This window comes from Thermobia domestica, chromosome 4, assembly GCF_964235325.1.
Source record: "Thermobia domestica chromosome 4, izTheDome1.hap1.1, whole genome shotgun sequence".
NCBI lineage: Eukaryota > Metazoa > Arthropoda > Insecta > Zygentoma > Lepismatidae > Thermobia > Thermobia domestica.
Genome location: NC_137457.1, coordinates 216311811 through 216327536, shown reverse-complemented (window position 1 = coordinate 216327536; position 15726 = coordinate 216311811). Strand labels below are relative to the sequence as shown.

General features: G+C 34.9%; 1 protein-coding gene across 2 annotated transcripts in view; it reads left to right on the top strand.

Moving 5' to 3' along the window:
• Positions 1 to 3048, top strand: part of LOC145683442 (uncharacterized) — a 207104-nt gene extending 204056 nt beyond the window's left edge. For both annotated transcript variants that reach the window (XM_081754781.1, XM_081754780.1), the window contains one exon: positions 2869 to 3048. In XM_081754781.1, the coding sequence (XP_081610907.1) occupies positions 2869 to 2999 (131 nt within the window). In that variant the 3' untranslated portion in view covers positions 3000 to 3048. The remainder of the gene's footprint in view (positions 1 to 2868) is intronic.
• Positions 3049 to 15726: the final 12678 nt, after the last annotated feature.

Here is a 15726-nt window from a genome sequence, read left to right as displayed (position 1 = left end):
AAGTGGTTATCATGGCCTCACGAATTACAGTATTTGAGACTGATTTTGGGTCTCATGGCAGTGAACCTGCGAATATTAATTGCTTTTTACTTGGTTCATGAAAAATTAACTTTTCCTACTTTCATTACATTCAGCTCGATGTTACCTAGCGATTTATACTGTATATGTCTCATTTTTACACAATATTATAATTAAACGAAAAGAAAGGCCTAGGGATACTCAAAACTTTAGGTTTTGTTTCGTTAACTATTCCTCATATTGGCATTCCTATTATGATAATGAAAAGCTTGTTTAGGGTATACTTAACTATTTGTTTTATTTTAGTAGGTAGAGCAGTTGATATACAGCATTAACTTTTATGTTTACAAAAAGAAAACAAATTTCCTTAAACATTACGCGTGATGATTAACACTCAATCACATCATGTTCATCTCAATGTGAGCCATCGATAAGTGTGTGTCTCATATTTGAACAACTTCTGTTTACTTATACGCTAACAAGATTGGGGAATTTACAATAACGTGACAACATAAATTGTATGCATATGGGCATAATAATTAAGTTACATTTATTGTTCGATCCTGAAAATATAAGTAATACATAAAATAATCAACTTTGAGCCACCTACCTGACAATAATTCCCCTCTTCACCAACAATTGTATTTGATATGATTGCGACGGACTAAGACGAGTGTTCGGCAGCGTGGTTACTTTATAGCAAGCCTAGTGGAGATTCGGCAGGGGAATGTCTCACCATACCGTATCGGTAAATTTCCAAAGATCCTGTAATGTGTTTAAGGAGCCTAAACTCAAAATAGTTCTTTGGTGAGACGTCCTTAGATTTTCCAGGGATGGGCGAAAATTGGATCAATAAAATATCGCCTCTCCTTCCTTTCTTGCGTGCGATACTTGAAGTAGCTTTACTAGTATATATGGATTCAAACATTTGTAGTTTCGTCACCGTGCAGATGGGGTATGCTTGTGCCATACAGAGGGTACTTGACATTCTCTTGAAAGTAAGCTGCATTAACTTTAATATTGGATGGGATTAGATGAGTGACAGTGTTTCTGAATTGTAATATGATACCACAACAGAAATCTCTTGGAAAATTTTCCTTATGGCTCAGCACAAAGTCAGAACGTCTGTTTGACCATAGAAAATCAATGAAATTCTGCTGCTCTCATTTAAGTAGAGGGACATACATACAGTTTTATGACGTTTGTGAGCCTTTTCTTGATGTGGAGCTCTGTGAATTGGAGTCCACGCTTCCAATGCAAAGTTCTTTCGGATGAGTTCATGGGCAAACTTCTCTGTGTTGAAGGAAGTTGCTGAGATTTATCCAGATTTATCGCACTAAATTGCAGATTCGAGTGGGCTGAGATCATATTCTCCTCATAATTTCAAGCCGACCACATATCGTATGTACCTGTTGGGTACATGATGAGTCCCATACCAGGTTTGCTGTTGAGTAAACCCTCCTTTATTGCACAGTTTCATTATTGCTGAATATTATGTGATAAGTTTGAATCCATGTCCACACACAAGTCTAAGATCGGAATCATGAATAGAGTAACAATCGGACGTGTTTTCTTTAATGTCATTACTTTGAAGCAGAAACTGTAAAAAAGCGTAAAAGTTACTAAAACCAACGAGTGACTGTCCAGGATACATCTTCTATCTCTTGCCTTTTGCGTTAAGTCTAACTAAAATTCAAACCGGGAACGTTCATGGCCAGATATTAATGGTGTAAATATGTAATTTCTTTCAGAGCTACCCACTAGCGCGTTTGTTGCAAGTTTGACCAAGTAAAGGTGCTTTGGCTAAGGCTTGGATGTCCATGAGTTCTATGTATAAAATTCTGTTATTGACACACACGAACACAACCTATAATCAGGACACTCATTAACCTGTAAGTAACAAGAGTTTAAACAATGGACACAAAGCATCGTTCACTTCCGTACTTCTTCCATTATATATACTATCTTGATGATTCTTTCTAGAGATCAAACAGCACTTTCGTTTTTCTACAGAACATAGTTCAGAATAGTACAAAGTTCAATGTATGGTGCTCCGTTTCAAAATGCCACTTTATTATTTCATTCATTTTTCGATGAGTACACTGAACGGTGCAAATTTACTGTAATATGCTACATACATTTCTTCTAGCTGAACCTCAGACGTTAGGACTCATTAATGAAATTAATTTTAGTAAAATAGTGCCATCTACTTTCCCATTAAATTTCGACAGTTCGTGAAGATATCAATTATCCACATGGGACTATCACCTTGGCCCGTAAAATCTTCAGGCTTTATGCCATGTGACTACTGGTGGAGGACATCAAGACGGAGGTATATGCACCGAAATAGAAAGATTTGGATGATTTTATGTACCAGATAAATGATATGATTTGCAATATTTCGGATGAGTGCCATCAGAATGAAATTCTCAGATTCATCATAATAATTTCCACAATGATTGTACGTGAGTGGGATCCAGCTACTCATGTTTCCTTTGTATCAGAAACCTTGTTTCGTTGAAATAGCCTATATATTTTCTTTGAGACTTACAGTGTTTCAAATTCCTGAATATTTGTGACACCCTATATATTTTTAAAAAATCTCAGTCAGGATATGTGCAAGTCTGTTAAATAGATGTTAATGGCTTCTTAAAGTTCTGAACAACATCCGTAATTTCTAAGAAAGTTAGGACATGATATTTTATGTTCACATATAATATTAACTTTATTTAGGTGTTTGGGATTCACTTTGGAGTTTTGCTGTGAATTCTAGACACATACTATATAAGAATAAGTAGATTAGTGATCACTAGTATAATTTAAAATTTTGTTTTGTATTTTATGTTACAGGAAAGTGTAAAGGAAACTCTTATTGCAACGTGATTGTAGAATTCGTGAAATTCATAGTTAATTATTTCATGCAAATTATTCAAGGACTTACTGGTATTTCGTTTAACAGCTTTACTAAATTTTTGGGATAATATATAAAATGTATGCTTATTTGAGTTAATAAAAGTTGTGAACAAGGAGAGCAGCTACTGAGTAATAAAATTGTTCACATTTATGATATTATTGAGAGTGTTTATTTATATAATATTTATTTAAAATGCAACATTGCTGGAAAGAATATCTCGGTCTTTACATCACAATACTTATGAGAAGTGAAAATCGTGCTGTTATAAGAGGCTTTGGATGGCAAAGTGGTGTAAGTCACACTTGAGATATTTTGAGATACTGAGACTTACACCACTTTACCGTGCAGGGTCATCGTGAATTCGAATTTATGATTTTTTTTGTGCTTCCATCTCTTGGCCTATTTTTAACTCTGAGATATGCAGCTTTGCCATCCAACAGGTTATGGTTTCAAGTTCACGGAAATGGCTTAATCTCATTCTTTTAAAAATGAGTTACGCCACTTTGCCATCCAACGCCTCATAAGATGCCATCCTCCCTCACTCTTACGTATCTCTATCTGGACTACCGGGTATTAAATTCTGCATACAATTTGCCAATTTAATAACACTGTTATGATAATTGTACAGTTAATACTGCATCATTTCAATTTAATTATTTCAAAATAGAACAAGAGCTCTAATTTTAAATTTGAGCATAACTATTTGTGAAACGGCACATTTAGCTATCCAATAACCTATTTACCTGTATTTGGTTCATTTATGGTTTGGTTACTACAACAACTCTTATTTTGTTCACGAATGCAGGACACAAGTACTGTTTAATGTATTCCATGGGTATAAATCTATTTTTACGTATACCATTGACCATCCAGCGGATTGAAGGATCAGGAGGAACGACTAGTATACTTAAAATTGAATCGGTAATTTTACAAACAACTGCCGTCCAAAATATTTTTTCAGGAGAAAAAGTCTGCAGGAAAGAAAATGTAGAAATTATAAGTAACTTCCAGATGTGTCGTAATATATAGTCTCTTACAACATTGCGATGTGACTTAACAATATTTTGATATGATTTTAAACGGTAACAAATAATGCTTAAAGATCTTGGATTTACGTTGTTTCTAATATTAACGCTACATCGTGGTACAATTACATGTTTATATATATATATATATGTACTATGTGATCAAAAGTATCCGGACAACCCCAAAACATACGTTTTTCATATTAGGTGCATTGTGCTACCACCTACTGCCAGGTACTCATTATGAGCGACCTCGGTAGTCAATAGACATCGTGAGAAAGCAGAATGGGGCGTTCCGCGAAACTCACGGACTTCAAACGTTGTCAGGTGTTTGGGTGTCACTTGTGTCAGAAGTCTGTATGCGAGATTTCCACACTCCTAAACATCCCTAGGTCCACTGTGTCTGATGTGATAGTGAAGTGGAAACATGAAGGCACACGTACAGCACAAAGCGTACAGGCCGACCTCGTCTGTTGACTGACAGAGACCGCCGACAGTTGAAGAGGGTCGTAAAGTGTAATAGGCAGACATCTATCCAGACCATCACACAGGAATTCCAAACTGCATTAGGATCCACTCCAAGTACTATGACAGTTAGGCGTGAGGTGAGAAAACTTGAATTTCATGGTCGAGCGGCCGCTCATAAGCCTCACATCACGCAGGTAAGTGCCAAACGACTCCTCGCTTGGTGTAAGGAGCGTAAACATTGGACGATTGAACAATGGAAAAACATTGTGTGGAATGATGAATCATGGTATAAACTGTGGCGATCCGATAGCAGGGTGTAGGTATGGCGAATGCACGGTGAACGTCATCTGCTAGCGTGTGTAGTGCCAACAGTAAAATTCGGAGGTGGTGGTGTTATGGTGTGGTCGCTTTTTTCTTGGAGGGGGCTTGCACCCCTTGTTGTTTTGCGTGGCACTCTTACAACGTAGGCCTACAGTGATGTTTTAAGCACCTTCTTGCTTCCCACTGTTGAAGAACAATTCGGGGATGGCGATTGCATGTTTCAACACGATCGAGCAAAAGTTCATACTGCACGGCCTGTGGCGGAGTGGCTACACAATCGTAACATCCCTATAATGGACTGCCCTGCACAGAGTACTGACTTGAACCCTATAGAACACCTTTGGGATGTTTTGGAACGCCGACTTCTTGCCAGGCCTCACCGTCCTTCATCAATACCTCTCCTCAGTTCAGCACTCCATGAAGAACGGGCTGCCATTCCCCAAGAACCTTCCAGCACCTGATTGAAAGTATGCCTGCGAGAGTGAAAGCTGTCATCAAGGCTAAGGGTGGGCCAACACCATATTGAATTCCAGCAGTACCGATGGAGGGCGCCACGAACTTTAAGTCATTTTCAGCGAGGTGTCTGGATACTTTTGACCACATAGTATATATATACATACATATATATATATATATATATATATATATATATATATATATATATATATATATCAGCGCTTTTTGAAAAGACTTACCGCATCCCAGTTTGCGATGCAGAAACATGGAAATGCGATGCATTTTTGCCTCTTTTATTACTACCTGGAAGCTAAAATAAGAAGCAAGCTGAAAAAATATTACTAATATTTCAAGAAATTTTTCTTTGAAAGGTCTAAAACTGAAAGTCCGTTGCCATGGGAACAAGCTTTACCATGGCAACAGTCCTTGTCACGTGTCGCTATTCTAAAACTGAAAAGGGAAAATAAAAAAAAAGAGAATCAAAAGAGAAGAGGAGGAACCCCTGTATTGTGCAGATGATATGGATGGAATAAGTCGTGAGTGGGAATCCTTCACCCCTGGTGGGGGAATATTCATGAAGCTATCAGCTTATATCTAATTTAATAGGAATATATAATCCATGTCTTACTTTTGAACATACAAGGTTCAATCAAAATGACAAGACTTTTATATCGGACTTCCGAAGAAAAATAAAATAAAATAAATACATGACCGTGTTTATTATACATATAGAATTCCCAGTCACGACCAACTTTTCAGTTTTATTAAAATTAGAGGAAGAAGTAAAGAAGAAAGAGAAAGATGGGATAGGAAGAAGAAAAAAAGAAAAAAGGAAAGTAAGGAGATGAGGAAATAGGGAAAATGTTACTGGATATTTTGAGAAATATGGTAAAGGAAAGTGGATAATTATCGAATTGGGATTATTTCCAATAGCTATTGGGTGAGTATTTGGTATTAAGGTGATCAAAGGTAGACACATGTTAACCCATATCCCCCAGATCTAGATCCATGTAACCCCAACTACCGAATTATCCCAATCTAGCTCTGAGATAGATGAGAAAATTTAATTCAACAGTTTATTCAATATTTCCGGAAGTTCTTCACTAGTATCTAGTACTTGAAGCATAAATGATGAAGTTAATGGCATGTTATAATTGACCACAGAGAAGAGCAAAAAATAAATAAATAAATAAATAAATAAATAATAATAAAATAAAAGCAACACACATATTTGTCGATGATTTTGACTGTCAAAACTCTCCCATGATGATCATTTTTTCGGACTATTTCCGTCCTTTTTGCTTTCTTTGTAGCGCTAACTTCAGTTAGTATTAACTTTTCAACGACTTTAATTATCAACTACCATTAATTATAGTAAGTCACACATATATGTCAATAGAATTGGTGCACTTAATACTAAACCTACATTTCATTCACACACACATTCATACAGGACAATGTATACTTCGGGTTGCATTTAGTGGAATTAAACTAACCCAACTACATTTCTATAGACATTTATTACATTTCAAGAAAACTTAATTTGACAGCACAGGAGAAATTTCGATACATGAAAAGAAAATAATAATAGTAAAAATAATCTAGTTTATAGACATGCATAGAAATTTGTTACTTTTCAATATCGAATAACACATTTCTCTTTGTAGATACATTAATAGTTGGATTACGTTAAAAAAATCGACAAAACGAAAGAAAAAGAGGGAAAAGAAAAAACCAAAGGTTAACATTGAACATATTTAAGATTCAGTACGAACTACTGCATATCAATGTGAAAAAAAATAATTGGTTAATCATTTTTAAAAAAACTTTGGTAGCATTTTTATGGAGTCTCTATCCCAAAAGGGGAAATTTCGACAATATATATATTTCATTTCGTCACTTGACGCACTTGGTATGAAAATTCAAAATTTATCAAGATTTAAAACAGCTAATCCAGTCCCCAAGCATCGGGAACCCATTTCGATTATATGACACTTCCACGGAGCCAAGTCTCTGGACCCATCCCAGGTCCTGTATTCACATTACTAAATTATTAACCACCTTTCAGTTCAAATTAAGATCACTAAATTTTATTCCTGGTCTAGATCATGGAGTGAAGAGATTCTAGTCACTTAGCTGGCGAATGACAAATAGTTATGTTTCCGGTCGTAGGGGAAGGATTTGGGGCATACTGTTTCATAATTCACTGATTTCGTTATGGTTTCACAAAAATAACTTTGGATACGGATTAGGGTTATTTTTACGACCTGTTACTTGTTCTATTTACATGCAACATTTAACATAGTATTATAAATTTAATAGTTACTAACATTACTAACAAATCAGTAATGTGTTATTTATTACAAGTTACGCGGTAATACTTTACAATCATAACTAGCTAGTCAGTATCGGGTGTCGAAAATCTATGGCAACCTAAAACAACCAGGGTAAATACCGAGCCCATTACATACAAATACGTTCATATATATATATATATATATATATATATATTCATATTACTCAATATAATAAATTTTATTCTAATATCAATCTTAGTATTTCGTCGACACTTAATTCTATACATAACCTTTTCATATTCAATGAGTATTCACACTTTTCTTGGCTCAAAACAAACAAAAATAAACCTGACTAACAAAATTCTTTTTCTTTTAATAAGGTTGCAATATTGAAATGTATATATAAACCCGATAATCAATAATGATTCCATTTACTAAGATCCGCGTATGGAGAAATGGTTGATATTATTTAATAAGTTGACACAAGAAGCGGAAATACAACAAGTAAAACAGGCACGTAACTTCTCAAACTATGTAAGCATACATATATAAATATATATACAGAGAAAAAAATCAAGATTATTTGAAATTAGTGGGCCCAAACTACTAATACATACACACCATATAACCAACCAATAGAAAGAAAAACCAGATATCAGTAATCGCTTGGTATAGTTTGCACGATCGACGAACAATAATCAAGCTTCTGGGAATCTGAAATCGTAGGGAACCCTCTCGTCAGTTCCTCCCATGGTGGATTGAGTATCGTGAAAAATGGTCCTGAGTTGTTCTGAAATACCGGGAAATACCTCCACGAATTGTATCCCTTGATGTCTCAGTTAGTACATACGATCGAAATAAGTGATATGAACATTGTATGTTTTCATGAGTTTCAGAACCGGGAGGGGGGAAGGTAGAAAATTAAAAAAAACTTTAGAGAAGGAGTAGAAGAAAGAATAGGTAAAAAGAGAGGAGACAGAACATTACAACTACGAAAGATAAGTGGTCGAATTTATGTATACAACATACTATAACCAAATATTTTCCTTTATGCCAAAAGGGGTTCGGCTTACCAAATAAATAGCCGAAAAACAAATATCTTCAACAACGAGACGAGTCTGTGCCCTCAATGGGATTTTCGGAAAGACAAAGGCTTTAGGGAAATCCCACCACTCACCGTATCCGGTCAACGCCATTGAAGACCCCGGCCATGCCGGAAGGTAGTGTAGATTCTTAATTTGGAATTTCAAAAAAGAAAAAATCATCCGACCTCTCAGAAACTAAGAAAGTCCAGAATAGTAATGAAACTAGAGTAATAGCTAAGATATCCCTAACGAGTAATTTGCCAAAATAAAAAAAAATTAAATAAACTGAATTTTGGATCGGTGATTTCAGTGACCAAATATCACCGATGGCTAGCCTGCGCAGACATGCCAAGGTCTGGGACGTCGTTAATTTCCATCATCTTAAACTAAGAAAAGAAACTTAAGAGGACTAGGGGTCGACATCTGGGTCGCAATGGACCTAAATATTTTTAGTAGCGGTTGATTTAATTGGATAGCCCTATCTGATCCATCAGCCATATGAACACTGCACAGTAAATAAGGTAAGCAACAAAGGAAAAAATCTCGGAGAGTCAATGAATGTTAAAGGTACAACTGACCAAACCTATACTTTCCGATGATCATAGGATATAGCAGTTATTTATATTAATTTTCATTTCCGTAAACCTTCAAAGGTAATTCCTACATGATGCTACCCTACCCGATGAAGGGCTTAAGAACCGGAGCTGTTAATATGAGGTACTTAAATGTGAAGTAACATATATTTCCCAACTACACATTACTATTCAATAGCAAACTCGGTTAAATGAATGCATTGGTGTAGAAGTCAAAACGCGAGAGATTGTCAGTAAATATATTCATATTCTCAATATATAATATACACTGGGCCTATTCACTTAAGTACAGGTGTCCTATCATCTCATTCATATTTTATATCACAATTGTATTATTACTATATCATTACATTTATTCATTATTTACTCATTTTTCAACGCGAAGTAATATTTTAGACACCCTATTACATACATTTACACGCAGGCCATACACAAATTACATTATGCACTAATAAATCTATAATCACAACCCGTCACGCTTAAACTGCTACACGATAACATTAATCGAACCACGGACTCTTTTTTCCGAAACACCAAAATTATATTTACTTCGCAGTTTTATAAAAAAAAATTCATACGTGCATTCACTGAAAGTTAAATTGTCAACTATGATTTTATTTCTGATTTGCTGATAAAACTAAAGCAACAATGAAATATCTCTACAGCAACGGGAAAAGAGAATTTAATATTGCAGTTTGAAACAAACAGTAACATCATGTAGGCTTACTTCTATTAAGAAAATAGGCATTCTTGATTTCAGTGGATATTTCGGTTTCTAATTGACATAGCAAGCTGTAATTTTCAGAACTACGAGATCTCATGCTATTTCATTGAAATGTATATTCATAAGAACCGAAAACCATGTCCACGGGATGTAATTTAGAAATAAGGGGCCGAAATCAAACAACCTAAATGGCTAACTCATGCAATGACGCGATGTCAACAAACACCTGATTACCGAAAACGAACACGATGGGGCTGTGGTAGAGAAATAATTTACTGTGTAATAAAATATACCCTTACACTTATTAATCAGAACTATAATATTTACTCTTGTTTACTATACTTCGATTTAGACAAATGGTACTAAATTCACGCATGTTTGTACACTGTCCTAACAGTAAAAATCACGCATTCACACAGACCTACTAACTACATACACCACTATAAATACGACACATGAGACTACTAACTAAATAAACAAGCATCCTTTATTATATGCATATTAAAGGCAAGTACCTGATATATTAGATTTAAAACACATTACTCCCTTGTCGGTATATAAAGCTGGCTCTATTGAACTTTAGAGGGACAAAATGAGAAGTTTAACCCTAGGTCCAATTGACCTGACCAATTACTTAAAACATGTTTGCTAGAATTTGAAGCCCTGGGGGCACCTTAACAAAATTTATTGAGGGACTTTTCCCCTGAGAGGGGAAAAGGCCCTAAAGCAAACAATAACTAACCCATTTTCCCCCGCTACAAATGGTTCAATTTGGAGAGAAAATAGGAGCCCTTTTAGTTGAATTAAGCTGCCATTCTGATGATTAATATCACACTACGAAACCTACCATGTACATGCAGTTATTGATTTTTAAAAAATCACATCTACTAAATAAACGAACGAAACACAAAACAGGTCGTATAGTCCCTAATCCCTAACTGAATTTGAAAAGATCAAAAAATCACTCTCCTATACTGTCTATACTATCTAGGCAGCAACATGGCGTCCTGTAAACCGGAATCTGATATTTCACTGAATTGCCGCTTCTTTAACAAAAATTGTAGATTTTCCGGGCTCCTATGCAATTATCAGTGTTTAACTATTAAATCGAAGTAGATTTTACCTGGTTTTTCCTTGGAAATTTGAGTCCTTCCCAAAAAATATGCGGCACGAAAATCACAAGCTGCGCCTACTGATGTGTTTACTGTGTGAATGATAACATTGCGCCGAAAACGACAGGGATAGGAGGATTCCTCCAATCAGGGCGAAATCTTTCAGCCGCGGAAATTACAAAGCAAATAGAAATTGGTGAAATCCAGATATAACCGGATCTGAAAGTGACTAGGACTAGTGAGAGGGGGTGAGGGAAAGTTTAGTTACCTGGCCAAATTCTACATTTGTCTGAAATTAAGAAAATTTATATCCAATGGCGGAACTATATTTCGGTATGTCGTCAGAATGGTAAACCTTGTAACTATTCAACTTGTATATGCGAAAATGGGATTTACAATTAATCAAAATATAAATAAATATTCTATTCCGTGAAAATATGATTCCTAATAAGACCTTTCGATTCATTACATTAATTTGAGGTAAAGAGGATACATACATCTTGTAATTAAACTGAAATATAATTAAAACAAAATTCACTAGGTACAGGGTGAGTAAAAAAAATGTCATTGCTCTCAACTCTAATGGCACATTACAGTCGGTTTCTGCAAGAAAAGAAATGTCTCCACTTTGGGTTAGGAAACAGTTTTACATTCTGTCTTTCCTTCCCTTTGTCAGTTTGTTGCTAGTGGGTCATCCTCCAGATCTTCTCCAGTTTTAGGTCATCCTATCCTTGTTCTGAGTGTGTAATAAAAAAATGTCCCTTGAAGGAAAAGCAAATTGGCAGCAGAGGAAACAAGTTCAAATTATATTGGACCTAGCCGATATATGGTGTAGCATGAATGGAGCTTGGATATAACTAGTAAAACGCAGAAATGCTCGTTTTACTTTCCATGTTTATTAAGCTTGTAATGAACCGACCTACTATTTGGATTTACCAAAATTCTTCATTTTTCTTACTGCGTAACTATAAATGATAATAATAGAAGATTCATAAAAGAAACCCAATAAATACGAAAGTAATTCACAATTCCATACGCTTTTCGTACTTTCGTATTTACTAGGTTTCTTTTATGAATCTATGCTTACTTGTTATAGTTCAGAAAATGCGATCCAAAATTTACAAATTGCGATACAAACTGATATTTGTATCGAAATTTGCTACACAAAATGTAAATTGTAAATAAACGCTGATATATATATATATATATATATATATATATATATATATATATATATATATATATATATATATGAAACTGCTAAAACGCAAATATTTGGCCCCAGTTGATTATCTCAATTAGCATCTTAAGTCATTAATTTCAGTTAAGTTGTCACAATATCAGAAATTGAGATTGTCAAAATGCAATGCATATTTTCTGGACCTTGAACGTCACCGTTTCTTCTTGAACAGATTGAACATGACTTTCGCTGACAATCTACCACGCAAATATCGTAGTATCTCCGTCAGATTAGTAGTATTGTTTTGTAGAGAATAACTAAATATACTTTTGAAAAATATTCTTTACCTCAGCAGACGCAGCATTTACTGTAACATTTTCACGTCTTTGGCCAGTTGAACATTTATCAGAGAGCAGCAGTAATTAAATTATATGACAAATTCTTTCATCATATTTTAGACTGCGGGGATGATTGTGTTTTAGTGCATCGTAGTATAATTAACGCATCGTATTATAATTCAGTGCATCGTATCATTTTCAACGATGTAGTATATAGTATAATTTACAGTGAAAACAACTCAAAATGTTGCTGCTTCTTCAGTGATATTAATTTATATGTTTTTTCCATTTCTGTGATGGGTGATGTACATAACTTATATTAAGATTTTGTTAATCACCTAACTTACTATTAAGATGTCAGATAATAATAATAATAATAATAATAATAATAATAATAATAATAATAATAATAATAATAGTAATAATAATAATAATAATAAGTTATAAATTTTATCTCAAGAATAGTGAAACGTTTAATGGAACAGCAAGAGCTTCTAAGTTCCAAAATAACATCGTGCAATAATTAAATATAGTTTTTCAAACATGATTCAGGAGATACTCTTGATCAGGGTTTCTCAATCTGGGTCGCGCGACCCCTAGGGTTAGAGGGTTCCATGAATGTCACGAAAATAAGCGGAAAACATAAATATAATTAGAATCGAACATCGAAAAATATTTTTAAATTTCATTTTAAATTTTGTTGTGATAGACATATTTTTATATTTATAAATATTGTTAAGGACAACAAAAATAGGTCTACTAAACATTTTGAAAGGTGCAGAGTTGTTTAAAAATCAATGTAAATGAAAGTACGATATGAAACTAATGAAAACTGCATGTTGAAGTACCAGAAAAATTACAAATGCAATAAATCCTGCATATTGAAATACAATTAAAATTGAAAGCTCATGATATACCTGAACATGATGTGATTTCGCCAGTGCGACAATGTCCGGTTCAGCCTTCCTGACTCTCATTATTAAGTAATTTTCAACTGATAAGCGATTTAGTCTTTGATTTATTGCTTACCATGGAAGGAAAACTCACTCCGGCTAATGGCATTCATTTTGAAACAGTATGGCGGATTGGATTCGATATTTGTACCTGTAATATGAATGAACTGACCAAATTTAGTTTTAATCCATTCACTTTTAGGGAAGTTACTGTATCCACTATATACAAGACATGGGTTCAACTATTACAGAAATAGATGGATAACTTGAGACTTCTGCAATAGGTATATTAAGAATCCCACACAAACTTATTACAAAGCAGAAATTTTAATGAGGTCGCTGGCAGGATGATGTGATAAAATGGGATTCATTATAGGAAATAGGTTGAGAACAACTGCTCTAGATTATATTAATGTTGTGAGAAACATACATACAGACGAACACTTACAAGGGAAGCTATCGAACTCCTCGACGAGTATCACATTGAAACGTGCACAAGTTCAAGGACATGTTGAAAGATGAAAACATGCTTACTCCGACAATTCGCAACATCGTTGGACAAGGAGTGTAATGATAGTTCCCCACAGCTCCTAAAAGTTATGTACTCTGGTCATACAAGCCTTGGATAGGATATGAGCCTGATACACTAAAACTTTTTTTTTTCGTACGACGACAAATGTTGCAAACCCAAGATGATAACAGTCGATAGTGATTGTGATCTCTGGTACGTCATTGATGCGAATCGATGTCAAATGGAACACGATACGCGATAGTAAGTTCCAAACGAGAGCATGTTTACCCGGTGAAGAATAGGGACATGCTGAAACCACAACGCAAAAATGACTTTCTATGTTTATTATTATTATTATTATTATTATTATTATTATTATTATTATTAGTAGTAGTAGTAGTAGTAGTAGTAGTAGTAGTAGTAGTAGTAGTAGTAGTAATAGTATCATTAGTATTATTAATATTAGTAGTATAATGATTAATAATAATAATAATAATAATAATAATAATAATAATAATAATAATAATAATAATAATAATAATAATAATAATGATAACGAGAAAAAGCAGAAGACAACAAAGGTATCGCTGGGCCCGTTTAGTAAGGAAGGACTTCGGCCCGTCTTGTTTGTCCTCTAGCACCGCTTTGGGGTCCCGGGTTCGATCCCAGCCCCCGCCAAGTGAACTTTGTGGTGGACAAACACCGTGGTCGTGGGTTTTCTCGGGGTTCTCCCGTTTCCTCCCACTATCTTCATTCCACCATTTCATTCATTACTCATCTTCACCGTCTCCTTTAGCCTAACCGGCATAACCGTGGGACGTAAAACTCAAAGATTTCATTTCACTTTCCTCTAGCACCGCTTTGAAAGGCTTAAAATACACAAACAACCATATTCCGTCCGGGACTTGAAGCCGGGATCTTGGAATATCTTGCTTGACGCCTCAGCCCACACGATCACCAAGTCGGCAAGAAGACGAAGACATACTACTATTACTACTACTTACTTACAATAATAATAATAATAATAATAATAATAATAATAATAATAATAATAATAATAATAATAATAAGCTTGGGATTTACAGGCAAATATAAAAATATAAGCGGACCCGGAGTGCTGTCTTCAACTTCGTCGGATATAACCGAAAGTGATTTCTGAAGGGCAGAGAGATGTCGAAAATAGTGCTGTCGAGTTTTTGTGACATTCCCGGTTTTCGGTTTTTGCGGTCAAAACCGAAACCGCAAAAGCTCTTTTCGAAAGCGAAAGCCACCCGAAACCGTGTTTACGATTTTATAAGGGAAACCATGTTTGTCCTTTTCAAAGCAGAAACAATGTTTACTGTTTTTAATTACACCTTTTAGCAATTGTGAAAGCATCTATCAATGGAGACAAATGTATTGATTTACATATGAGTTTTAACTTTTTTTTTATTTGCTCCAAGAATATTGTGGTAATATGTGCAGCACTGTGCGAAAGGGATAGTTCGATGGTTGTACCCAAGTCACAGATAAATTAGGGTTGCCATATTTTAAAATGAGAAAAGTAAGGGGTTCTAAACCGTAAGTACTGATGTGAACTTGTGTGTTACAAATACTGACCTGGGATTCTTAGCACTTTTACTTTCTAGTTATTTCTTTGATGACACTTCCAATGTACTTTTCGGCTGCAGGGAAGCAAACTGGACCCCACCTGATTTTCGTATATGTTGTAAATTAGACCACGAGGAACAC